The sequence below is a fragment of the Petaurus breviceps genome, unplaced genomic scaffold, assembly GCF_028583685.1.
Source record: "Petaurus breviceps papuanus isolate PSGF00001 unplaced genomic scaffold, PetGlider_PUasm1.0 90825, whole genome shotgun sequence".
NCBI lineage: Eukaryota > Metazoa > Chordata > Mammalia > Diprotodontia > Petauridae > Petaurus > Petaurus breviceps.
Genome location: NW_027187353.1, coordinates 16,484,914 through 16,510,861, shown reverse-complemented (window position 1 = coordinate 16,510,861; position 25,948 = coordinate 16,484,914). Strand labels below are relative to the sequence as shown.

Genomic DNA, 25,948 nt, shown 5'->3' with positions numbered 1-25,948 from the left:
AAGTCTGAACTAGGTCATTGGGTATAGAAGCAGAAAGAAAGGGGCAGATGAAATAAATGTGGAACTTGAATTGACAATACTTGCCAAATGATTTGCTTTCCTGTCTCAGAGGAGAAAAGTGACTTTCACCTAGAGAAGTGACTTACCTAAGGTCACACAACTAGCAAAGTAGTATAACTGAGCTTTGAACCTGAGTTCTTGGGCTCTAAATACAAGGCACTCTATGATATAGCAAGCCAGGTTTCCTTTAGATCTTTTAGTTTCAAGAGGATTGCCAACAAGAAATGTCTTATAAATATAAAAAAATGGAGTAGAGTAAAACAAGAACTTTCTTCCTAATTGTTGTTCAGAATCACTCGCTTTGCCCATCAGACTCTCCAACATACATCACAATTGATTCACTTCATTGCAGTTTGCTTAGGGTGAAAAATGGAGTAACTGGATGATCAATGGAAAGTCTCCAGGCGATTCTTCACCTTAGCCAAGCCTGACATCCCGAATGAATGTTTTCTAATGAATGTAAGTATTCTAATGAAACAATGTGAAAGTCATTATGTCTCCATTAGCTTTTCAGTTTAAGAAGCATTGCTACCTGGAGACAGTGACCAGGATGCAGAAGGAGCTAAACACCAGGTCAAAAAAAAAGGATATGTAGGGAGTGTGTGTGTGTGGGGGGAACAGGAGTGTTTAACCTGGAGAAAGGACTATGAGTGGATGGGATCTTTCTTTTAATACTTAATAGGCTATCCTGTGAAGAGAGACTGGCTTGTTCTGCCTGGACATAAAGGGCAGAAGTAGGAGCAATGGGTAGAATACACAGAGAAGCAGATTTTAGCTCTGTGCAAGGAAAACCTTCCTAAAAATTAGAGCTGTCTAAAAGTCGAATCAGGACGGAACTTGATGGCTCAATGGATAAAGTGCTGGGCCTGGAATCAGGAAGTTGTCAAACAGCAGCTGTGTGACCAGTATCTTCGCCAAGAAACCCCCATGGACAGTATGGTCCATGGAGTCACAGAGAATCAGATATGACTGAATATCAACAAAAACTGAATGGGCTCCTTCAGGAGTTAGTGAGCCCATCTTAGAATGCTTGTGAATAGAGAACAGGCAAACACCTGTCTGGGGGGTGTTGTAGAGGAATAAGCTGCTCTAAATATCCTCCACAATCCCTTCTAACTGTGACTCCCTGATTTCCCTCAGATCCTCTGATAACCAGGTCCAGTGCTCCATCTACTATACAACATTGCCTCTCCAGCCATCACAGAATGTGAGAGCTGAAAGGGATCTGAGAAATCCACCTATTTTTTAAACAGATGCAGAAACTCAGACTGAGAGAGGCAAGATCACCAAGCTAGCAAGTGGTATAGGCAAGCCTTGGACCTCAGTGTGATTCCTTGGTGCCTTCAGTATCACTCTCCATGACGATGGCTCACATTTTAGAAAACATTGGACACAGAGCTTTATGTTCACAATCTTGTTTGATCCTCACCACAGCCCTATAAGTGGCTCTAGTACTATTCCCCCCCCCCCCATTTTACAGATGAAGAAACTGAGGCTGTCGAGAAGTGACTTGGCCAAATTCATACAGCTACAAAGTAGCCATTTACAGACTAGAATCCAGTGCTTGATTCCTTCCTTCTCAGCCCCACCCTACCAAACTCATCTCTCTCTCCAGTGCAAGAAGGGGGGTGTAGGAAAGTATGAAGGTAGCATGCCAAGTGGGGGAGGGAGTGTGAGATGGAGAGATAAAGATGGAGAGAGACGCAAAGTTAGTCATATTCAAATAAATAAGAGACACAGAAAGGGTGGCAGACAGACAGAAAGCCAGAGTTCAGATGGGAGAACAAGAATGGACAAGAGATAGAGAGAGGATGAGAAACAGACACAAGAGGGAGAGACACAAAGACAGAGAACAAGAGGAGTGAGACTAAGAGAGAGAGACAGAGACAGATAGACAGGAAAGGCTGGAGGAAAGGCAGCAGGCAGGCAGAGACAAAGAGACCTTAAATACTTTTTTTTTTTTTTAATAAAAGAGGCATAGGCAGAGAAAGTGACTGGAAAGAGCGAAGGGTCTGGGACCACAAGGGTGTATGTGGTGAGGTGGGGAGGGGGGCGTAGGGAGGGTCTGTGTGTGGTGTCTGGGTGTATGTAGGGGACTTGGCCCGCCGGGAGGCAATTTGGCAGGGAGCTGCGTGATATATTATCTACCGCCCTCCCCTTCTTCTTCAGGAGGTGGACAAAGTGAGCCTTCCCTTCTCTTCAGCCCTTCGGAGCCGAGCCCACATTCCCGCAAAGCAGCGCCTGCGTTCTCCCAGAAGGAATTGGGACAGCTCAGAGCCTTCAGTATTAGCTGAGCTGCTGGAAGAAAACGTGACAGTTGGGGTGACCAGACAAGTGACCTGGGTCGCTTCTCAGGGGCACCTTGGACCCCGGTAGGGCAAGGGAACCCCAGGAGGCTGAGGTAGAAGAATCCAATACAAAGAGGACCTGGTGTTTTCGGGGCGGGGCTACAGTTGCAGCTGACCAATAGCCGCCCCACAAGGGCGGGATCCTCTCTTGTTAAAAGCACCAAACGGATGCTCACCTCCACTGAGTTGCCTCCCGGAGTTCTCCCAGGACGTGGTGTCCTTGCGTACAGTGGTCTGACTGACGCCTTGGAGTAGGGGGCGTGTTAGGTAGGCTACGGCTGTATATTCCCTTGGGCCCCAACGTTCCAACTCCAGCCTGGGACAATGTACGCAGAAGGAGGCGGACGCAGTCCAGGAGCCGTCGGGGCAGTGCCCTCCTGCGGCGACTTGGAAGGTGCGGAGTCCCAGCGGCCAGTAAACGCCTGTGTTGGAGCCCCGGGCAACGGGTCCCAGTCGGGGACGCAGGACCGCAGCTCGGGGAGTCTGGACACCATGGAGGTGCCGGCGGGGGCTGCGCTGGTGTTGCGGTTGCTGATAGCTGCGGTGTACCTAGCTGTGTGCGCGGTGGGCCTGGTGGGCAACGTGCTGGTCATGGTGCTGGTCCGGGCGCGACAAAGACGCCGGCCATCGGCCTTGAATTGTTTCGTCCTCAACCTGGCGGCCACCGACTTCCAGTTCGTGCTGACCCTGCCCTTCTGGGCGGTGGACACAGCCCGGGACTTCAGCTGGCCCTTCGGGAGCGCCATGTGCAAGATTGTGCTTTCTCTGACTGTGCTCAACATGTACGCTAGCGCCTTCTTCCTCAGCGCCATGAGCATCGCGCGCTACTTCAAGGTGGCTGGGGCCTTGCGCCGCCACAGCCTCGACGGCGGAGGTGCCACCTGCTGCAGGGCGGCCACCCCAATTTGGGTGTGTGGCCTGCTTTGGGTAGCCGCCTCCCTGGCCACGGCGCCCACGGCTCTCTTCTCCACTGTGGCCAGCGTGGCCGGCGAGCGTCTCTGCCTGCTCCGCTTCCCCGACGGCAGCTGGGACTGGCTGGCCCTCTACCACTTGCAGAAGATCACCGTGGCCTTCCTGCTACCCCTGGCCACGTTGTCCGCCTGCTACCTGCTGCTGCTGCGCTTCCTGCGCCGGCGGCCACGGCCTTGGCTACGGGAGGTCGCCGGGCCGTCGGGGGCCCCCAGCAGTCCCCGGAGGCCTTCGCGAGTGACCCGATCCGTGACGGTGGTGGTGCTCGCCTTCTTTCTCTGCTGGCTGCCCAATCACGCCATCACGCTCTGGGGAGTGCTGGTTAAGTTCAACGCTGTGCCCTGGGACCGGGCCTACTACCTGGTGCACAGCTACCTGTTCCCGGTGACCATTTGCCTGGCGCACGCCAACAGCTGCCTCAACCCACTGCTCTACTGCCTGCTGCGGCCGGAGTTCCGGCAGCTGCTGTGGGAGCTGTGCTGCCGGCGCCGCGGTCTCTCGTCCTCCCGCCCAGCCAAGGGTGGGCCCGCAAGTGCTGCCTCTGGACCGGCCCAGAGGCGGTGGAGGAGCTCGAGCTGCAGCGAGCCGCCGCCACCACCGGGCCGAGTCTGAGTCCGGGAAACCCTGCGGTTGGTCCCGGCCAGGGCCAGAAGGGAAGGAAGGACGGACGGATGTTGAGCTCTGGGGATCAGGACCAAGGAGAGAGAGCAGTGGTTTCCCTTGGGGGGAAGTTAGAGCAGGAAAGAAATTGAAAGATGAGGTAGCCCAAGCCTTTCACTTGACAGATGAGCAAACTGAGTGGGTGGTGGAGAAGGCACTTAAGGGCTCACCACCAGTAAGTGGCACAATCAGGACCTAAATCCAAACCTTCTAAGGCCACGTCCTGCTCTCCTTTCCTCTCCCTGCCTCCCTCTGCTACTCGTTGAGGTGTGTGTGGCTGGGCTGTGTGGAGACGGAAACCTTGGGCGGCTTGACTTTAGTGGCAGGGGCTACGAAGAAATGGTCTCGACAATAATGTTTTCCTAACGCAGGGGCACTTCAGAGCCTAGGCTCCCAGGGCTCGGTTCACTCATCACCTGCAGGTCTATTATGCAGTGACACAAATGAGAGCATGCTTATTTTCTTTTTAATCGATTAATATGTTTAAACTCTGGAAAATCCCTGCTTTGATTTTGTGTGGGTCTGGCTGGGGAGTGGAGGAGGGAGCTCATGGGTTGCATCCATTAACTAAGCATATTGATTGTAGAAAAACTTCAAGCATGAAAAACATGCCTCAGGGGAAAGGGGGAGGCAATTTTGAACCTCAGATGGATTCCAACATATTCTGACTGCATCACCTTATACGCACATGAAAGGGAAAAAAAAAGACTGCTCCAGAGACCAAAAGGGTACTACCATGACCACTCATGCCAGTCCCTTCCCAGCATTGCCAGGATTGCTAGAGTGGAAATTTCTTTCTAGTACTAGTACCCATTACTAGTACCCATAGTATGTCCTCAATTTCCCCACGGGTGTTGTAAGTGGAACCATTGGACTGAGGTTCTAGGGCCTTTCCCCAGTAGCAAGTGAAGCATTTGGAACAGTCACAGTCTATTCTCTTGAATCTCTGAAGGAGTATTTTGCTAAAACTCTGGAATGATGATCCTTAAATTGGGATCTAAAAGGTTTTTTAAGGTATAGCTGTAAGCTGGCTCCTTGTGGCCAAATCAGATTAAATAGACATGTTTATTCAACATTTCCTTCCAGTTCTAATATTTCAAACTGTGCTACCACCTAAGCTCATTGTGATCCATCTAGCATTACAATATTCTCCCTAAATTCCTGAAGCCCTAAATAGCCCACCCCGTTGTTATTGTTGTTGTTCAGTCCTGTCTGACTCTGTGACCCTATTTGGGGTTTTCTTGGCAAAGATAGCAGAGTGGTTTGCCATTTCCTTCTCCATCTCATTTTACATATGAGGAAACTGAGGCAAACAGGGTTAAGTGACTTGCCCAGAGTCACACAGATAGTAAGTGTCTGAGACTGGATTTGAACAGAGGAAGATGAGTCTTCCTGATTCCAAAACCAGTGCTCTATACACTGCCATCTAGCTGCCCTTTCCCCGACCCCTGTAGGTAGGTAAATTACAACAATTTTTATATCATATCTGGCAACAGCTCTCATTCAGACTCACAGTGTGAGGCCTGGCCCATTTGGAGATGTGGCCAACAGGTCAGTGGCCATAAACTAATAAATTGCTGGCTATAATGGAGCAAACTCAGTTATTAGAATGTGGAAAGAAAAATATGTTGGGAAAATGCATTAATCAGGGACTGAAGCCCCAAACAGATGCTGGGGCAGGACCTGTTGGTGAAATGGAATGAACTGGCTGGACTTGATGAAATAGAACGTCTAGGGGCTTATTAAATGAGACCCATTTCATCTTTTAGAAGTGGGTGGTTGCAGTGTCTCTCAAATTTCTGAATGGTGGGCAAAGCTTTTTCTGGTAATTGAGCACTTGAGAAGTGTGCTAGTTTTGTTGAATTCTAAGACACTTTCTTTGAGAAAAAAACTATTACAGAGGTTGAAAGCTAGCACAGAGCATTGATTTCAGTTAATTATAAGCTGAAGCATTAATTTATCCTCCCAGTTCTCCCTCACATGCCTATTGTTCCCTGGGAGCAAAAGGCAGAAGGTTTTTTTCTCTCTCTCTCCCTTGGTCCTTACCCCAGTCTCTGCCCACCCTCATCACCTTCCCTGCATCTGTTTAGATTCTCAGCTGGTCTGTTACTTGTGAAAACAACACCCACTTGTAATCCATATGCATGGCACACTATGAAAGCACTGGGTTGAGACTCTAGGGCCAAGGATTTTCCCCAGTAGCAAGTGAGGCTTTGGGACAGCTAGAGTTTGTTCTCTTGAATCTCTGAAGCAGTATTTTGTTAGTGCCCTAGAATGGTGTTCTTTAAATTGGGATGCAAAAAGTGTAGCTGTAGTCTGGTTCCTTGTGGACAAATAAGATAGAATGCACCCATTTTTAAGCAGGGTCTGTGCCTGACCCTGTACTAAATGCTGTGGGGAAAGGAGGATGTGATTCAATTCAACAAGCACTAGGCAAGCAACTGATATGAGGACAAAAATGAAACTGATCTTTCCTTGCCCTCAAGGAGCTTGCATTTTGCTTGGGGCAGGTGAGACATGATGATGATGATGATGATGATGATGAGGAGGAGGAGGAGGAGGAGGAGGATGATGATGGTGTTTTAAGGCTTGCAAGATGATTGTACATATATTATCTAATTTGATTCTCACAAAACTCCTGTGAAGGAGGTGTTATTATTATCCCCATTTTACGATGAGGAAACTGAAGCTGAGAAAGGTTAAGCCTCACATAACTAGTGTCAGTGGCAGAATTGGAACTAAAGTCTTCATGACTCCAGTTCAGCACTCTATCTGCTGTACCACCTAGATGCAAATAATACAGATAAATACAAATTATATACAAATAAAATGCAACATAACTTGAGGTGGAGAAAAGTCTGACAACTGGGAGGAGCAGGAAAGGTCTTTGGTAGAATATGACAGCCAAGCTTAGCCTTGAAGGGAGGTGGGGCTTCCTAGATGTACAGGAGAGAAAGGAAAGCATGTTACACTTAGGGAAGAGCCAGGGCAAAGATGGAAGGTCATTTAGGAAACATCAGCCACCTAGAGTATATGAAGGGGACTAATTGAAAAAAAGCGTAGAAAAGCAGACTGGAACCAAAGTTGAAGACCTCTCAATGCCACAATCTTTTAATGCTAGAGAGCTTACTAATTGTCAGAGAAATTCATAGAAACCTAAAAAAGGAACTATCAATAATACTAATAATCATTAATAGCAATCAATCAATAGTAATATATAAAGGAGCCAGATAGGTAGAGATCAGAGAGAAAGAATCAATGAATTGAAATAGTCAGAGAAAGCTTCCAGGTTGGGGTTGGCTTTGAAGGATGAAGAGGAGTCAGATAGGTGAGTCCTTGGCCAGGAGAATGGCACAGACAAAGCCTCAGTGGATAGATGAGTTATTCAATGAGGACCTAAGGACTGAATTCTAGAGAATATTTAGAGATAGGACATCAGAGGAAGAAGAGAAGCCAATGAAGAAGAAAGAAAAGGAGTAGTTCCAAAGACAGGGGGAGAATCTGGAAGGAATCTGTTGACAAAGAGGGAATAATTATAGAAGCACACATGCATGAGTGCATGCATGCATGTGTGTGTGAGAGAGAGGGAGAGAAAGAGAGAGAGAGTCTCATGTCCCCCAAAGTCTTAGGGCAGTAAGGCTGTGCTAAGGTTTTGAGGACACCCCCATGTATAGTGCTTAATTGTAAAGTGCTTTTCTTATAGGAACACTGATTTGGAACTAAAAAGGATCTTAAAAGCCATTGAGTCTAACCTTCTCACCTTTTGCAGATGAAGAAACTGAGGCCCAGGCAGGTGACATGATTTGCATCCCATCATGCAGATAATACATTTCTGAGGCAGGATTTCAAACCAGGTCTTCCTGACTCCAAGTCCAGGGCCATATTTAATCTTTACAACCTTACAACAACCTTATGAGGTTTTCAGGTGTTACTATAATACCCATTTTTACAGATAAGGAAACTGATTCTCAGAGGAGTTAAGTGACCTACCCAGAAGCATACAATTAGTAAGCATCTTGGGTGGGATGTGGACCTTTCCTGACTCCCAATCTATCACTCTATCCACTATATCACACTGTCTTGGGGTTGGGGTGGGCCAGCAGAGGAAGGAGAATCTACAATAATGATTACTACTGAAAGATCAAGGAAAGTGAGAAAGAGGGGTCATTGAATTAATCTTCATTATTATGTTTCCAATGATTCTGGTGTCTTTTTTTTGTCTTGATAGGCAGGGTGGTGAAGTGGATAGATGGCTGACAAGCCTTAGAGTCAGAAGACCTGCGTTTGAGTCCTGTTTCTTTCATATACTCTGTGAATGACCACAGCCAAGTCACATGACCTCTGCATGTTCCAGGCAACTTGTTGGGTCTATAAGTTATAGATGAAATTCTGATCCTCATTAGTGAAGGAAGTTTCCTCATGTGTGGGACAGTAGAAAGGGCGCTGGTTCTGGGACCAGAGAACCTGGATTCAAATCCCACCACTGATACTTATTGCTTGTCTTTGTGACCTTGGGCCTCAGTTTCCTCAAATTTAAAATGAGGGCCCCCAAGGTCCCCTCTAACTTAAACTTACAATCCTATGATCCTACAATGATGAAACCATATGTCCAAACCAAACAAAATATTATACTGGACTTGGGTGGTGACTGCTGCAAATATTTAAGGATAAGTTTTCTGTGGAATCTAACATGGTCTTTGGATTTAAACCTTTTGAGAAACTGTCCTAGAGGTTTGAAAGAGTCCATCAGCTTCTAGAGGTTACTCCCCAGCTTAGGTCCTAAGAGAATCTGCTATATCCAACCTAAGGTTGAAAATCTGATTAAGGGGCAGCCAGGTAGCACATCGAGTAAGAGCACCGGCTCCAGTGTCAGAACGACACGGAGATCGAGTCCCGGGCTCAGACACTTAGCACCCACCCAGAAACACCTGGCCGTGTAACCTTGAGCAAGTTACTTAACCCCAATTGCTTAGGGGCGGCCAGGTGGCTCAGCGAGTAAGAGCACCGGCTCTAGTGTTGGGACGACCTGGAGATCGAATCCCGGGCTCAGACACTCAGCACCACACCCAGAAATAACTGGCTGGGTAACCTTGAGCAAGTTACTTAACCCTGATTGCTTAAAAAAAAAAAAGAAAAAAAAAAGAAAATCTGATTAAAATAAGAGCAAAAGAACATTACAATCAGCAGATTTGTAGCAGGTCGTACTGATTGAGTATTGTGCTCTCTTAAATTAAAAAGATAACCCTATTGGGGGAGAAAGGTAATGTCCTAGACATGAGAGTAGACAAAATGGGAGCTTGGCTTTGAGCTAGTCGGGAATCAGAAGGAGTATAGAACAAAGGTCCAAAGTTGTGGTGAACACACAGAAGATTGGGATAAGAGGAGGTACCAGTAAATGTAAATGACATTAAAGTTTCTTTTCCTCAACTCCTTCACTCAAGACTGAATTCTTTGATGGTAATGGCACGTAACCCATGTCACTTTTGGATAATAGATTTAGCTCTAGAAGACACCTTAGGGATCATCCAACCCAACCCTCTCACTTCTCCGAGAAGGAAACTGAGGTCCTGAGAGGATGAGATTTGTCTTTACTACATCAAAACTGCCTCAGGACAAACATTGCCAGACTCAGCCTATTAGCTTGTTTATTTACCTGTCCTTCGGGGAGCTTAGCAGTTCACACAGGCTTCCAAAGAAATAATGTGCCAGAGGAAACAAAGAAACAGAAAGCAAGGAGTCTTGGGAACAACATAAACGGAATTAATCACTCTGCCAGGTTCAGCATTTAGTATACTAACAGTACCGAACCCTTAGAGATAGCGGCGGGTTAAGTAAACACCCCAAGATTTTTTTAAAAGTGTTTCAGGCACATTCTATTCATTAGTTGATCGCTGGTGGGTGATTGGGACATTAGCTGCAATGTTTTCTTGTTCATGTTCTGACCGTGATTTAATTGGTATAGGTAACTTGGTGTGAGGAAGATCCCTCCAGTAAAACAGAATGGCGATTTATCTGTTTTATTTTATCTAATTTTAAGAGCCTGGTCTGTGGCTCTAAGAGGTTAGATGACTTGCCCAGGGATATACAAGAGGCAGGTGTTCTACCCACCCCTTTGGGATTCAGAGACTGGCTCCTTTTACATAGGGAAAACGAGTACCTCCTGAGAGCAAGAACGTTCTTGCCTAACAAGGCAGGACCAAAAAAAATTAATGTGTGAATCATCCGTCAAGAGAATGTGTCCAGAGAAAAGAGTTCACAAAGGGCCACTGTAAGATTTGATCCAGGGTCTCCAACTGGAGTGAACCCCGCCATGGAATGCTTGTCTGATAGTTAATTCTCAGCGTTTTTGATCATGAAAAGATGGGCCAAGAGGCTCATGGTCCTCACACAGTCCAAGTCATGTTCCCCTGCTCCAAAACATTCTATGGCTCCCCATTAGCTACAGAATGATGTCCTACTTCTTTAGCCTCACAACTTGTTCTTCTGCAACCTGGTTTCCATCTACCTTTCTACTCCATCTCCTACTGATTCTCTTTAGTCCAGAAAGAATCCATCCCATTTGCTCATCTCTGCTGGAAATCCTAGGTATCCCTGAAGGCTAGTTTAAATGCCACCTCTTTGGGGAAGACTTCTTTGTTTCAGCAACCAGGCAGGATCTTGTTCCTTCTTCTGAACTCCTATAATATTTGCCTCTACCTCTCCTGAAGCATTATCAACATCATCATCATCATCACCACCACTGTCATCATCATCATCTATTATACAGTAACATTTTAAGGGTCTGCAAAGCAATTTCTACATGTTATCTCACTTGATTCTCCCAATACATAGGTGCTATTATTATCCCCAATTTACAGATGAGGAGATTGAGAAAAGCCAAGTAATTTGCCCAGCTAATAAGTATCTAAGGCAGGATCTGAACTCAAGTCTTCCTGATGCATATTCACACTGCCATGTTCTTTGTTTTGGTTATTTCTGAGTTTGTTACTAGGTTCTAGAGGCTGTTTCTTAGTATTCCATGAAGAGTTTCTCACACAGTAAGCACTCAGTAAATGAAGGAATCACTGAGTATAAGGCCTTAAATGAGCATGTAGTTTACAGACTTTACCACAGGATGACCTAATAGTATTTTAAATGGAACTTACAGCAAAGAAATAAAGCCAGGCAAAAAGCTGACGTATTTCAGAGAAACAAGGTGTGAGTAGAGGTGATAGATGTACCTTCATTTACACAGTGAGTATATACTTGACCCAATTACATGTAGTTAACCCATGGCCTAGTGTTCTAAACTATTTGTTTACATGGCCTGGGTTCAAAATTGGGAAAACTTTTCTCCAACCCCCCAAACCCCAACATATTTCTTTTGCTCCCACCCAAACCTGGGGTTGCTAAATAGGCAAGCCTTCCAACCAATGGACCTACATTAAAGTGAATCAGTATAATAGAAGAATCCAGGTCTTTAGCAACCCCACTTCATATTTTTACTTCCTTCCTGATCCTTCATCAATGTCTGGAGCCACCTGTGAATTCTCTTCTTTATTCACAAGTCTGGTACTGTCTTCTCTGTTTCTCAAAGGCTAGATAGTAGAACTCACAGGCTTGGGGTTGTTTGAAAGCCAAGCTTGAGGCTAGTGCCTCAAGACTCTCTTTCTAGAGGCAGCTGGGTAGCACTGTGAGAACTGGACTTAGAATAAAGAAGACCTGAATTCAAATCTATCCTCAGACATTTACTAGCTGTGTGACCTTGAGCAAGTAATTTAAAATCTGTCTACCTTAGTTCCCTGAACTGTAAAATAAGGATCATCATAGCAAGTTATTTCACAGAGCTGTTATGAGGTCCAAATGAGATAATATTTGTAAAGTGCTTAGCATAATGCCTGACATACAGTAAATGCCTATCAAATATTTATTCCCTCCCTCCTGCCCCCACTTTCCTTAGAAGATTAGTTCTTCCCATTACTTGGACATTTGGTTCTCCTATCCTATCTTGGGGCTATCAGGTTGACAAAATGTTCAATCACCATGTGCCTCTGTCATCCCCTTTCCCAGTCTGGACCCAGGCAGTCATGGAGAACAAACAATTCTCTTGGGCTACCAGATAAGTACACCTCAGCTCCCACATGCCTCTGTCCCAAGGCAGCCATGATCAACCCTGTAGCAGCATTCACCTGTCCTGCAGCACTCAAGTCAGCTCTTAGCTCTGCTGCCCTATGGTAAGTCTTCTAAAATGGGAGGAAAGGTCACCACAGAAAAATGGCTTTGATACCCACTGATGTTGTTCAGTCATTTTTCAGTCATATCCAACTCTTCATGGCCCCATTTGGGGTTTTCTTGGCAAAGATACTGGAGTAGTTTACCATTTCTTTCTCCAACTCATTTTACAGATGAGGAAACTAAGGCAAACAGGGTGGAGTGACTTGTCTAGCATCACACAGCTAGTGTCTGAAGCCAGATTTGAATTAAAGAAGATGGGTCTTCCTGACTCCAGACTCAGCATTCTATCCACCATGGTGCCACCTAGCTGCCAATAGGTGAGATATCATCAAATTCTAGTTACTCAAACTACTTTGTCTTCTCAAGTTGATCAGAGAACTCGTTTAACTCACCCCTTGAGTGAAAATTGAACCCTCTTTTCTCAGACTCTCCTCATTCCCTAGGCTACACCTGACTTCCATTTCTCATGCGTCTTCAAAATCGATCTGAATGTTAGCGGTGGCTTCATTCTTAGTACACAGTGAGCACTTACTAAATGCTTGTTAATACATTGACTGAGGTCTCAGAATACAGTAAAATCCCCTCTCAGTCTTATGTTCTGAGCAATAGGCTACATCCAGGAAAGAGGACAAAGAAATCTCACAAGCTAGGACAAGGAATCATCCAACAGTCTTCAGTTTTATCCAGATGAGAAGCAGAGACAGAGCCTCCTCCATGTTCAATGAACACACAGCCAGAAGTCAAAGATCTGGGATTTCCCCTATGGCAGTTGTTTTATGGACAGATACAGAACCTTCTACACCTTAAGGCACTGTGAGTAACTGTGACCCTCAAATCCACCATCACTTGGGAGTTAGCTCTGAGGATGGACAAGGGTGGTCCTTGAATGGCAGACAAACAGCTCACTCTCGGCCCAGGCTAGAATCTTTATCTCTGGCTAGACTATCTGAAATCTTATGGCACCTTGGCTTAGAGGTGACTCTGTGTTCTTAAAGGCTATGCCAGTTGGAGCATAAGCTGGAAAGGCATCCCATATAGCCTGGCATTTGGAGCCCAGTCCAGAGAGCTTTTCCAAGAGGCTCAGCACTAGGCACTTGGCCAACAGATATTGATTTTCTTTTGTCCACAAGAATTCATGAAGACCATCTGCCAAAGTGTAGAAAAGTTATACTCTCCATGAAAAGAGGGAGTGGTGACACCAGTGAAACTATGTATCTTTTCTATACATGCCTATATGTACATGCATGTATATATAATACTGTATATATAATACTACATGTATATATATAATGCTACACACTTGTTTTTCTTTTTTATTTCTTTATTCTGAACTTAAGAAACACAAAATAAAATGGACAATTCCATATACACAGCAGAATATAAAAGAGGCATAGACATCAAAGTGCATCTTTTGTGTACCACTTGCTTTTCTTTTTAAATATAAAATAAATTCAAAATATAACCTTTAAGGTTGTCTTACTTGACTCTGATTCTTTTTTTAAAAAAGTATGTCATTTTAATTATAGTGTCTTTGCCTACCCATGAGTAATGATTATTTCTCCAATTATTTAGACCTGTCTTTATGTGTGTGAAGAGTTTTGTAATTTTGTTCATAGAGTTCCTGTGTATGTCTTGGTAGGTAAATTCCCAAGTATTTTATATTGTCTGTAGTTGTTTTATATATGTGTATATATATATGCATACATATCTTATCTCCCCCATTACATGTTAAAACAATCTTAAACGTTTCTTTTTTCTAAAGTTTTGAGTTCTAAATTCTATCCCTCCCTCCCTCCTCTCTTCTCCCCTCCCTGAGACAGTAAGCAATCAGATATAGATCATACACATGCAATCATGTAAAACATTTCCATATTAGTCATTTTATACAAGACTCAAATAAAAGAAAAAACAGCATGCTCCAGTCTGTATTCAAACAGTATCAGTTCTTTCTCTGGAGGTACTTCATCACTCATCCTTTGGGATTGTCTTGGATCAATGCATTGCTGAGAATAGCTAAGTCATCCATAGTTCTTCTTTGAACAATATAGCTGTTACTGTGTACAATGTTCTTCTGGTTCTGTTTGCATCACTGTGCATCAGTTCATATAAGTCTTTCCAGGTTTTTCTGAAATCATTCTACTTGACATTTCTTATAGCACAATAATATTACATCACAATCCTATACCACAGCTCATTTAGCCATTCCCCAATTGATGAACATCCCTTTGATTTCCAATTCTTCACCACAGAAAGAGTTGCTATAAATGTTTTTGTACAAATAGGTCCTTTTCCCTTTTTTTGGATTTCTTTGGGATATAGACCTAGAAGTGGCATTGCTGGATCAAAGGCTATGCACAGTTTGATTGCCCTTTGTTGCCTGTGAGTCTTTCCAGTTTTCTGTTCTCTTATGGGCATTTACAAAAATAAGGCATCAATGACCCTATATTCTTTTTTCTTTGCTATCCTATCCCTAGCTTTCCTTCTCCCCCCCCCAAATAAAGAAAAGGACAAGAGAAAACAAGCCTTTGCCACATATGTGCAACATCAAACAAAGCAAACACCTTGCCAATGTCCAGGAAGGTATGTCTGATCCCCAGACTGAGTCCATCACCTGTCTGGAGGTGGGTGAGTAGGTAGCATGCTTCATCTTGGGTCCTCTGGATATGTCAAATTGCATACTTGTAAAACAAAGTGCTTTTGTATTTCATTGTCAGAGGTCAATTTGGTATAAAGAAAAGAATACTGGCTCTGAATTCAATATTTCACTACTGAAACAAATCACCTCACCTTTCTGGACCTCAGGGTCTAGGACTAGATGGTCCCTGAGGTTCCTTCTAGTTCCAGGATGTTGAGCTTCACAGAAGGACTCTGAGCTGAGTAGGTGTTACCAACTCCCATTTTCTCAAGGGAGGAAAAGGAGAGCCTTGGGGTCAGAGAGGTTAAGCCACTTGCCAGGGGTCACCCAGTGAATAAATGACAGAGGTGACATTTGATCCCAGATCATTTGGTCCTTCTTTCCCCTTAACCAAGTTGCCTCTTGTACCTAAGAATGGTCCTGTGACATGGACAGTGGAAGAGATCTGTGAAAGGTCAGGTATGGCTAACACACTTGACTCTCCTTTCATCCTATAGTACTTCCAGGAAGCTTTTGGTAGCCTTGTTTTATTTGTATAAAGGAAAAGCTTAACAAGATATCTTGAGGTTGTTTAGTTTTGATCTCTATAAATACTTCTTTTTTGTGACTTGTAGGGAGCCTATCTTACAATGACTTTGTCTGGGGCTATGGTGACATGTTTCACTTGGGTCTGGACCTCTAATAAGCTAGGATAATGGGTGCATCCCAGCTCTCAGAAAGACTTGGATCCCCAGAGCCTGGCCTAATAGGTAGCAGTTTTTGCTTCCAGTGCCTACGATATACAATCTTGATGGGTGGAATATTCCTCTCACTTCTCCAGGTCAGATTCATCCCAATAATTCAGCTTCTTGCCATTCCTTGTATTGATTTATTGGAAATTACTTTAAGAGAGAGCCAGAGGAGATGATCTTTTGGGGTAATAACACAGCAGCTCCTGCTAATAGACCTAACAGTGACCCCACTTTCTCTCCCTCCCTGAAGCAGCCTCTGAGCAGTAGATAATAGGAGAGAAGTCCTTTACTTCTATTATAGACTAATCTAATAGGATTGAGAAGATGCTGGGGTCTGTTGCTAGGATTTAGAGAGGCTTCATAGGAGAATCAGGCAGTCCAATCAGTGCTGAAAGCAGTAAGCACTTCTATTTGGCATATTTAAGGAAAGGCTATGTGGCTTAACTGGAAATACTCCAGGAGATATGGAGAGAAAAGCAGAGGCAACAGAAGAAGGTATGGTCCTAGGGCTCAAACTGGGGCAGTAGCTAACACCTGCAAAGCTTGGATATCCTACTAGATCCTGAAGTTAGAACTGGGATCTTCACTAGGACAATCCACTAACTTCTCAGACTGGGACTGATACTGAAACTGCTAAAGTGGGATAAGAAAGGTCAGGTCTTGGAACCATTCATACTTCATGTGCATAAGGACAGCTCAGGGATGAAGAAAGTTTATGTATTTTCTAGGGAACATTCAGCTGGGTCTGATTGGTTTCCTACTATTGAAGTCCCAGTTAGAGAATTGTCAATCAATGAGGAAAATGGAAATTTCTAGCTTGGAAGGTTCCAGGCATCTATGAAAGGGGAAATACAGGAAAAAGAAAGGGTATGGCTTGGAAGGAAATAGGATGTTGGACAAAGAAAGACTAGGCTCACAAAACAGAGGTTTTTACCCACTATACTAGACATCATGAACTTGAAGCCCCTCACTCTGCTGGATGTTCATCTGCTGATCATGGTCCTTCCTGAAATATGATGCCCAGAATTGAACATAGAACTTTAGATGTGGTCTGACCAGAGGTCATCTGGTTCAAACCCAAATTTTACAAAGGAGGAAATTGAGGCTTAGAGAGATTAAGTGACACATCTACAGGCTCACACAAGTAAGTAGCAAGGTCGGGATTTAAACCCTTGGTCTCTGACTCTTCATTCCTCTCCAGGCTGCCCTGTGGGCTCATCTGCATGGGACTTTCTCTACTATACTTCCCCCTAGCTGCCACTTTCACATCTACTTTCACCTTCCCTTTCAGGTTCTCATTATGCATTAGAGTGGAAGCTTCTTGAGGGCAGGAGTTGTCTTTTTTTCCCCTTGTGTTTGTATTCTTAGCACTTAGCAGACATTCCAGAGCACACAGTGAAAGGGATAGGTGACTTTGGGTCAGGACTTTGGGTGAGGGGAGTTGAGGGTAATGGGAATACAGAATTGGGCAGTGGGGCTTGGGCTGTAGAGTTTAGATGATGTTCTATAGGGTTTCAAAATACTTACAGTGTGGAGGTTATTACCAAGGAGGAATTTGTCGACGATTAAGTGGAAAATTAAGAGAGATTTTCAAAGCCAATAATACAATGACCGAGGAGTGAAGGCAGGGGGATCCTTTCAGAGTCTTGAGCATTCAGGTAAGGAAACAAGAACCTGGAGCTGAAGGTGTGACAAGGCAGGAGATGAGGTTGGAGTCCATGTTTCATGCTTCTGAACCAAGCTCATTTCACTGACATCTTGCCCCACTCTCTCCTCCTTCACTTGTCTCATAGGTGGTAGCCCTCCTCCTTGCCAGGGCAAATGCCATTCTAGCCTATCCTTTCCAGCAGACTGCCCCCTGTAATCATTCCCCCTCCTCACTAAATTTTCCTCTCTCCCTGACCCTGACTCTTCAAGGTTACAAAAGGCTACAAAGCTACCCATCTCCTCCCATCCTAGAAAAGCCCTCCCCAATCCATCCATCCATGGCCATCTCTCTCCTCCCTATCATGATTCAACTCCTGAAAAAGACTTTGGTGTCTCCTCTCACTCTTCTTTAGCCCTTACAATCCAGTTCCTGGCCCTATCAAAACTGCGCTCTCCAAAGATACTAACGATCTCTTAGTGGCCAAATCCAGTGGCCTTTTCCTGATCCTTTTCCTTCTGGATCTCTGCAGCCTTGGACACATCAATCCCATCTTCTCTGGGCTTTGCCCTTCTCTCCAAGCTCCCTCCTTTTTCTCCTCCCACCCATCTGACGACTCCTCAGATCCCTTACTGGGTCCTCATCCAGATCCTGACTAGTACCTGAGTGAAAATAGGTCAAGGTCTCCCACTGCATCAAGGGCCTTCTCCAGTCATCTTGATCTATGTCTGGCCACTGGACCTAGATGGTTCTGGAGGAGAAAGTGAGGCTGGCGACCTTGCACAGCCCTGCCTCACTTAAATCCAACTCCCCTGCAAGTCGTGGCAGTGGCTTCCTGGCGTTATGGTCCTCTTTGAGAATGAAGGACAAACAACATCAGTAGCCCCGACATTTAAGAAGTGCTTCATAAATACTTGTGGGCTTCCCTTGACTCCAAATCCTGTGTTCTTTCCGCACAGCGATGCCTTACATAGCCATCTGTGCCCTCCCTTTTCCTCAAGACTGTGTGGGTCCCAAGGAGCAGGGCCATGGTGATTCATCTAGCTGAAGACAACACAGGAGTTGCCAGCCCTCTCTCCACAGACCCGCAGGCTCTGGGAGCCTAGCCTTGCCATAAAAAATGTATCACTCTTCGCAGCAGGGGCTTCCATCTGCCCAGTTTTTCTTTGAAGTTTACCAGGTCAGAGACTGAATTTCCAAAGGCTCTCATCCTGCTCTTTGTACAGTGAACCATCTTCAGATGCTAGAGAAGGTAATAATGGAGGCCATACCTTATAATGAGAGAGGAACATTGGGTTGAGTGCTGGACAAGATGACCTTGAAGGTCTCTTGCCGACATTTATAACATTCTATGAAAATTTTATAGGTTTTCATGGAAAACTAGGGGGGTTCTTGTCCTATCTCTTTTACTGGCTTTCCCTGTAACCTTAGGCAAGTCACTTGGGTCTCAGTTTCCTTATGTTTCAAATGAGGGATTTTGGCATAGACAAGTAGCTTTCTTAGGTAGTTTTTTAGTTCTAACATTCAGCGGTTCTATTAAGCCCCAGGCTAAGACCCCTTCCCTCTTCTCCCCAGTATACTGACTTTTAACTTGGGTCTCTATGGCCTGATAAGCTCTTTTCATTTATCAGTCTTCTTTGATATTTCAGGTCTCCACATCATCCCTCGATCCCACCACAAGGTTGATCCTCATTCTAGACGGCAGCTATGACCATCTACTGACCTTAGCTCAGAGCCCAATGGCTCTTGTGAGCCTTGTGAGACAGTTAGAATTATCTCCATTTATAAATATAGAAACAGAGATCTGGAAAGTAGCATCGCTGGTCCAAATTTGGTTACATGTGAACAAGGTGAGACTGGACCAGATCAGGGATATTTTTCTCTCACTACATACCCAGAAATCCAGAGTGATTCCCACCCTGATCCTCCTTACATTTTTCCAAGCTCCTTTTTACCACCCAGTCCTTTCACCTCTGCTTATTAGAGGTTTTCTCTTCTGTCTTGAGCTATTATACAAGTTTGCCCCAATTAATCTCCTTGTGGTAGTTAAAAATAAAAAGCATTAGGCATTGATTAAGAAAATAGTAAAAAGGGGTGGCCAGGTGGCACAGTGAGTAAGCACACCAGCCCCAGCGTCAGGAAACCTGGGATTGGTTCCAGCCTCAGATACTCAGCACCCACACAAAAATAACTCACCGTGTAACCTTAAGCAAGTTACTTAACCCCGATTGCTTTTAAAAAAAAGAAAATAGTAAAAGCTAATAGACCTTTTTAGAAAAATCCACAATAACCTAAAGACTTTAACTCAGCTCATTCTGCCTCTAAGGCCAGACCTCTGTCCACTAGCTGACCTCTTACCTTATATTATGTAGGAACTCAACTGTTTATCAGTGTTTATCAAATTGAACTGAATGAAACCTGCATCCAATAAAAATAAAATAAAATAATTTAAAAATCCAAAACTACTTCTAAAACACAAGCCAAAAAAAAATTCCCTCTTCTTCCAAGAATTAAAGAAAAAAAGAATGTTAGAAGTACCCTGCTACTGTGTTTTACAGACAATATCGTCTAAAATCTTTATTTTGAAGATAAGAAAACTCAAATTTCAGAAAAAAGGAAGTGATTTTCCCAAGAACTAATTTCACTTTACAGAGTTAAGAATTGTTTATATTACATTATAAGAAAGTAGGGATTTCCTGGGTATAAGTAGCTTCCTCTACCACAGTGTGGCAATTTAAAATTTTAGAGAGCTACCTAAGACCCTGAGAAATTAAGTAATTAGCCCAGGATCACACAGTCAATATATCTCAGAGGCAGCTCTCCCTACCTTTAAGGTTGTCCCTCTCTCTACCTGGCTATTTTTTTGGTTGTTCAGTCGTGTCTGACTCTTTATGAGCCTATATCATACCATGTCCTTCTATCCTGCCAAAGTCTGTCCAGGTTTATGCTTGTTGCTTCTATGGCACCATCTATCCATCTCATCCTTTGATGTCCCCATCTCCTTTTGTTTTTGGTCTTTCCCAACATTAGGGTCTTTCCCAAGGAGTTCTTTCTTTTCCTTATGTGTCCAAAGCATTTCAGCTTCAGTATTTGACTTTCCAATGAATAGTCCGATTTAACTTCTTTGAATATTTTGATTTGATTTGACCTCTTTACTGGCCATGAGACTCTCAAAAGTCTTCTCCAAGGGGCGGCCAGGTGGCTCAGTGAGTAAGATCACCGGCCCCAGAGTCGGGATGACCTGGGATCGAATCCGGGCTCAAATACTTAGCACCACACCCAGAAATAACTGGCCGTGTAACCTTGAGCAAGTTACTTAACCCCGATTGCTTAAAAAAAAGTCTTCTCCAGCACCCCAATCTGAAAGCATTGGTTCTGTGACTTTAGAGTCTAACTTCCCTTAGAGTCCAACTCTCACAGCCATACATTGCTGCCAGAAAAGCCATAGCTTTGACTATATGAACCTTTGTCGACAATGTGATTTCTCCACTTTTTAGTATGCTGTTCAGATTTGCCACAGTTTTCCTTCCAAGAAGCAAGTGTCTTTTAATTTCATGGCTGCACCCGCTGTGTTCTTTGAACCCAAGAAAATAAAACTTCTATTTTTTTCCCTCTATTTGCCTGAAAGCAAAGAGACCAGTTGCCAAGATCTTTTTTTTTTTTGATGTTAAGTTGGTCTAGATGGTGTTTAAGGTTCCTTACAATTCTCCCTTGTTTTGCAGATTATATGATGAAGGGAAAATGACTTACCCAAGGTCACTCAGGCAAGGAAGTGGCAGAATCAGAATTCAGATCCAGGTTCTTTGGCTCTTAATCCAGGGAACGTTCTTTCTACTAAATTATATGACAAGTGAGGTTAAGTTTACATGTCCATGTTGCCTTGCTATGATTCTGGGAACTGATATGGCAAAAAAAAATTTGAGGCATGTGAATATACTGCTGGTGGTTCCATGAATTGTTCTCATCATTCTGGAAAATAATTTGGCTTACACGAGAAATGTCACTGAGCTGTTTTTATCTTTTGGTACAGAAATCCCCCTCCTGGGCATGTAACCCTAGGAGGTCAAAAAGAAAAATAAAAGTCCCATATACACTAGAATATTCAGGGCAGCACCTTTCATGGTAGACTAAAAAGAGAAAGCTAGGTGGTGAAGTAGATAGAGGCACAGTTCTGAGGTCAGAAAAACTCATCTTTCTGAGTTCAAATCTGGCCTCAGACACTTACTAGCCATGTGACCCTGGGCAAGTCACTTAATCCTGTTTGCCTCAGTTTCCTCATCTGTAAAATGAGCTAGAAAAGGAAATGGCAAACCATTCCAGTATTTTTGCCAAGGTAACCTCTAAATGGGGCCACAACAGTTTGGAAACGACAATCAACTGAACAACAAAAAGCAGGGGAAGGAGGATTAGGAGAATCCCAAACCATGGAAACAAAGTGGAAGCCAATAATTTGGCGAAGGGTTGATCATTCATTATTAATTTGATTAAGGTCATTACTAATTTGATCATGATTTGATCTGCTTTGGGGTATGTATGAAATAGAATGTGATTGCACCATAGAAAAACCACAAATGTGAGAAACTCAGAAAAGTATGGAAAAACTTATATAAACTGAACTTCCTAGAAGCCAGAAAACAATATATGCAATGTCTGCAAGAATATAAATGGGGGGGGGGAGGCGGCCAGGTGGCTCAGCAAGTAAGAACACCGCCCCCCAATGTCAGGATGACCTGGGGGATCAAATCTGGACTCAGATACTTAGCACCACACCCAGAAATAACTGGCCATGTAACCTTGAACAAGTTACTTAACCCCAATTGCTTAAAATGAAAAAGAATATAAATGGGAACCGCAGCAAAATAAGAAATTGAACTTTGTGTAATCGTAATAAGCAGGCTTCCCCAACGAGAGGAGATGTACCTCTATCCCTTCTTTACAGAGGTGGGGGATTCCTGGTACAGAACACTAGATACTCTATCAGACTCAGTTGATTTGCAGGGGTTTTCATTTCCTTTTTTTGTTCTTTGTTACAAGTGATGGTTTATAGTAAAGTGGAGGCAGAAATTTATGTTTGGAAATGAAAGTGCTACAAAATATATCATTAACTTATGTTTTTAAAGAAACTTGAAATAGAGAAATGTAAATTAAGTACAAATTTGGTATAAAGGGATTTACATCAAAATATTCAAAGCAGCACCTTCTGTCATGGTAAAACCTTGCTACTCAACTAGACAATGATTGAACAAATCATGGTAGAGTCATAGAATGGAACATTACTGTGTTGTAGGAAATAACAAATACAAAGAATTCAGAGAAACACCGGAAAACTTGTATGAAGTAAACAGAACCAAGAGAACATTATCCACAATGACAACAATAATGGAAATAAAAATGATACAGAAACACGGAAGAAATACGATGACCCATTTGGAACTTAGAGGTGAACAGATTCCAATGGTGTCTGTGCTGGTTGGTTTGGTCTGATTGTTTTTCTTTGTTATAAGGGAGGGTCTGGAGCAGTGCAGGGCCTGTGGCAGGATAAATAGGGAAATGATTGTAATGTTAGAACATAAACACATTATTAATAAAAAAAAATTGTTAATGGCCTGAGGAGTGTGTACGGACGGCATCCTTAGTCTAGGTTTGGAGCTGCCAGCCCTTTCACTAACCTAAAAAACATCTTCTTGCTCAACACAGCACTTCAAAGGGCTGCTGTGTCCCTAAAGGGGACATGATTAGATAGCACAAAAGAAGATTAGCCATACACACAACCTCTGTTCCTACTGTCAGGAAAGAATGTCTCATTAGTATATAACCCAAGTCCCTGAGCATGCAATTAATAGATGGGAGCCGATTCCAGGATCTGCTTCTTATTTCATGTGCCTGTCTTTTAACTTGGGCTCAAAGAAAGTAAAAGTGGTTTCCAGGGATGGCCCTTTAGCTAAAAATAGTCAAAGAACAGATTAATCATGACTTGTACATTTCTTTAGTATTTAAAAGGATCCATGATTTCCTCTGCATAGGTAAACCTTCCACTTAAGAGTCCCTCCATGGTTCAGTCAATGATATTTCTTAATGGTTAGGATAAAACGATCCCTAAGTGGCCAGTCTTCTGGTCATGAGTCTCTCTGATCAAGGCTAGTCTCAGGAAGAAAGAAACATTTCCTTACTAGTCCCTTTGAGAGGCAGTGTGATGTAGTGAATATTTGGAGTCAGGAGGACCAGGATCCCAATATTACAAGCTGTATGACCTCTCTGGGTCTCAGTTTCCTAATCTGCAAAATTGGAGGGGGAGGGGGAGAGTCAGTAGCTTTCAAGGTACCTTCTAGCTCTTAAGTCACAATCCATGTTTTGAAGCCTTTCCAGTTTTCCAGGATCTGCCAAAGTTTACAGTCTTCTTGCCCAGAGTCCCATAGTTAGTAAATGTCTGAGGCAGACTTTGACTCCAAGCCCTCTAACCTCAAATACTGTGCTACATCATGTCTCTTAACAATAATGATTCTCATTCTACAACACCTAAGGGTTAACAAAGCACTTCTCTCATGACAAACATGTGAGACTGGTCCATGAGTATTATTATCTACATGTTTAAGCTCAGACTTGGGGAATGACTGGCCTGGGAGAGATGCTAAGTTGAGTTCTTAATGCAGATCTCCAGTCTCCATGCTCACTGAGTTTCTCCCATTACACCACGTTTTCTCTACAGTAATACTTGCCATCTACATGAGACAGAACAGATAGAGGCTAAAGCAACACATTCCTTAGAGAGCAAATGTCTGGGCATTAAAATATGTGCATTTATTAAAATAATACAAACAAGCTGAAGAGGATACAGGCTGGGAAGCTGTCCATTCTGCCCTACCCTGCTCTCCACTCCACGGCAGCAGGAAGAATACTGGACCAAGAACCAGGAGACATACATTTTAGTCCCAGATCTTCCACTCACTGGGTGATCTTGCTCAAGGGGCATCACAGTGTAATGATCAGAGAACTGAATTTCTAAAAATCTGAAAGAACTGAATTCCAATCCTGCTTTTGACATTTACTAGTTTGGTGACCCTGGTCAAGTTATTTCCCTTTGATGAGATTTAGTTTTCCAATCTGTAAAAAGAAAACACTGATCAGTAGCAACCATGAGGACACGTTGACCCTCAAGGAGTGATCAGCGAATATGAGGGGCTTCCCCCAAAGCTTCAGAATTTGGGTTTTTTAAAAATTAAAATGTATTTTAAAATTTGGACTTAATTAGTGAAAAAACACTAACATTTCACTATACAAAGAACAATGGCTTTGTATAGGAAATTGTGGAGTCTTTTTGAACTGCTCAAAGTCACATGGCTGAGGAATATGTATATGTGTATGTCTGCATATACATATATATAAATTACATATTATAAATTACATATAATGCAGATATTGCATATATCATTTAACAAGACAGTAGTAACACCATATTTACCTCAACATCTCATTCTGGCTACACATTAATCCTGACAGTTCTTGGGCAAAAAGTCAACTTGGGTAAAAAGGGTGCTAAAGCAGGTCCCTCTCTCACTGAATGGGAAGATAGTTGTGCTGATGAGAGAAATAGATAAATTAATGAGAAGCATAGGGATTTTAGTGGGGAAGGGGGGATGATGAGGTCATATATTGAGGGGAAGATGGAAAGACGGAACTGAATCTGTGAGGATAAGACAGAAGATACAGCCTTGAGAACTGCCTACATAGAGGTGATCAATGAAACTGAAGAAAAGAGAAATAAGAGAAAGGAACCAAGGACAGGCTCTTAGGTCACACCCACATTTACAAGAAGAAGAAGAGGGGTCAGCCAAAGAGACCTTGGAGGAGGGGGTCACAGGAGAGCAGTGTCATGGGAACCAAGGGAAAGAGAATCTCAAGAAGAAGCTAATCCCCCCACATCTGCTGCCCCCAGGAAGTCAAGAGAGGGGATGGAAAGAAAAAAGGCTAAAAGGAAAGTGTTCCCCCATGGGAGACAGCTATTTCAGCAGGGGCAGCTGGTGTGCTAGGGGCTGAGCACAGTGTGGGTGGTGATGGAAGGGAGATGGAAAATATGAATGATTCTTTCCAGGAGCCTGACGATGAGAGATGGAGTGAGGTAGGGTAACAGCTTGAGGAGCGACCGTTTAGTCAGATGTAGATTTGTTTGTTTTCTCGTTGTTGGGATGCAGGAGATCTGAGTATATGTGTAGACAGGAATGAAGGATCTGGTAGAGAGGGTGAGATTGAAGATGCAGGACAGAGAGGGGCTGACTAGGGGACAGGGAGAGGGAAGGTCACCACGGGTCTCTAGGGCATCTCATACACTATCCCGTATGGCTGCCTGATCTGCCTCCTCACAGGGAAAACCATGGATAGAGACTCCTTCTTCAAGACCTCCACTGAAGGTTTGGAATGGCCATGTGGTCGAGGTGGCTCCCCTGACTTCAAAGGTGGGGGTGGGAATAACACTGGAGGAAAAAGTGCGGTTAAAGCACTGGACTGGCAGTGGGGAAGATCTGGCTTTAAATCCTACCTGGGTCCCTGCTGCTGGGGTCCTCTGTTGAAGAGTCAGTAATTATAAAAATTGAAGAGGCCATAATGGGACATGGTGGATAAATTCATATTCAGGGGAGAATGTGAATCTTCAAACATTACTAGTTACAGTGAGTAACTAGAGACAATTAAC

General features: G+C 43.7%; 1 protein-coding gene across 1 annotated transcript; it reads left to right on the top strand.

Annotated features, from left to right (window-relative positions):
- The first annotated feature begins 2,732 nt into the window (after positions 1-2,732).
- On the top strand, positions 2,733-3,989 carry LOC138148725 (relaxin-3 receptor 1-like). Its single transcript, XM_069071547.1, has one exon. It carries the CDS (start codon positions 2,733-2,735, stop codon positions 3,987-3,989), a length of 1,257 nt encoding a protein of 418 aa, XP_068927648.1.
- The last annotated feature ends 21,959 nt before the right edge of the window (positions 3,990-25,948 follow it).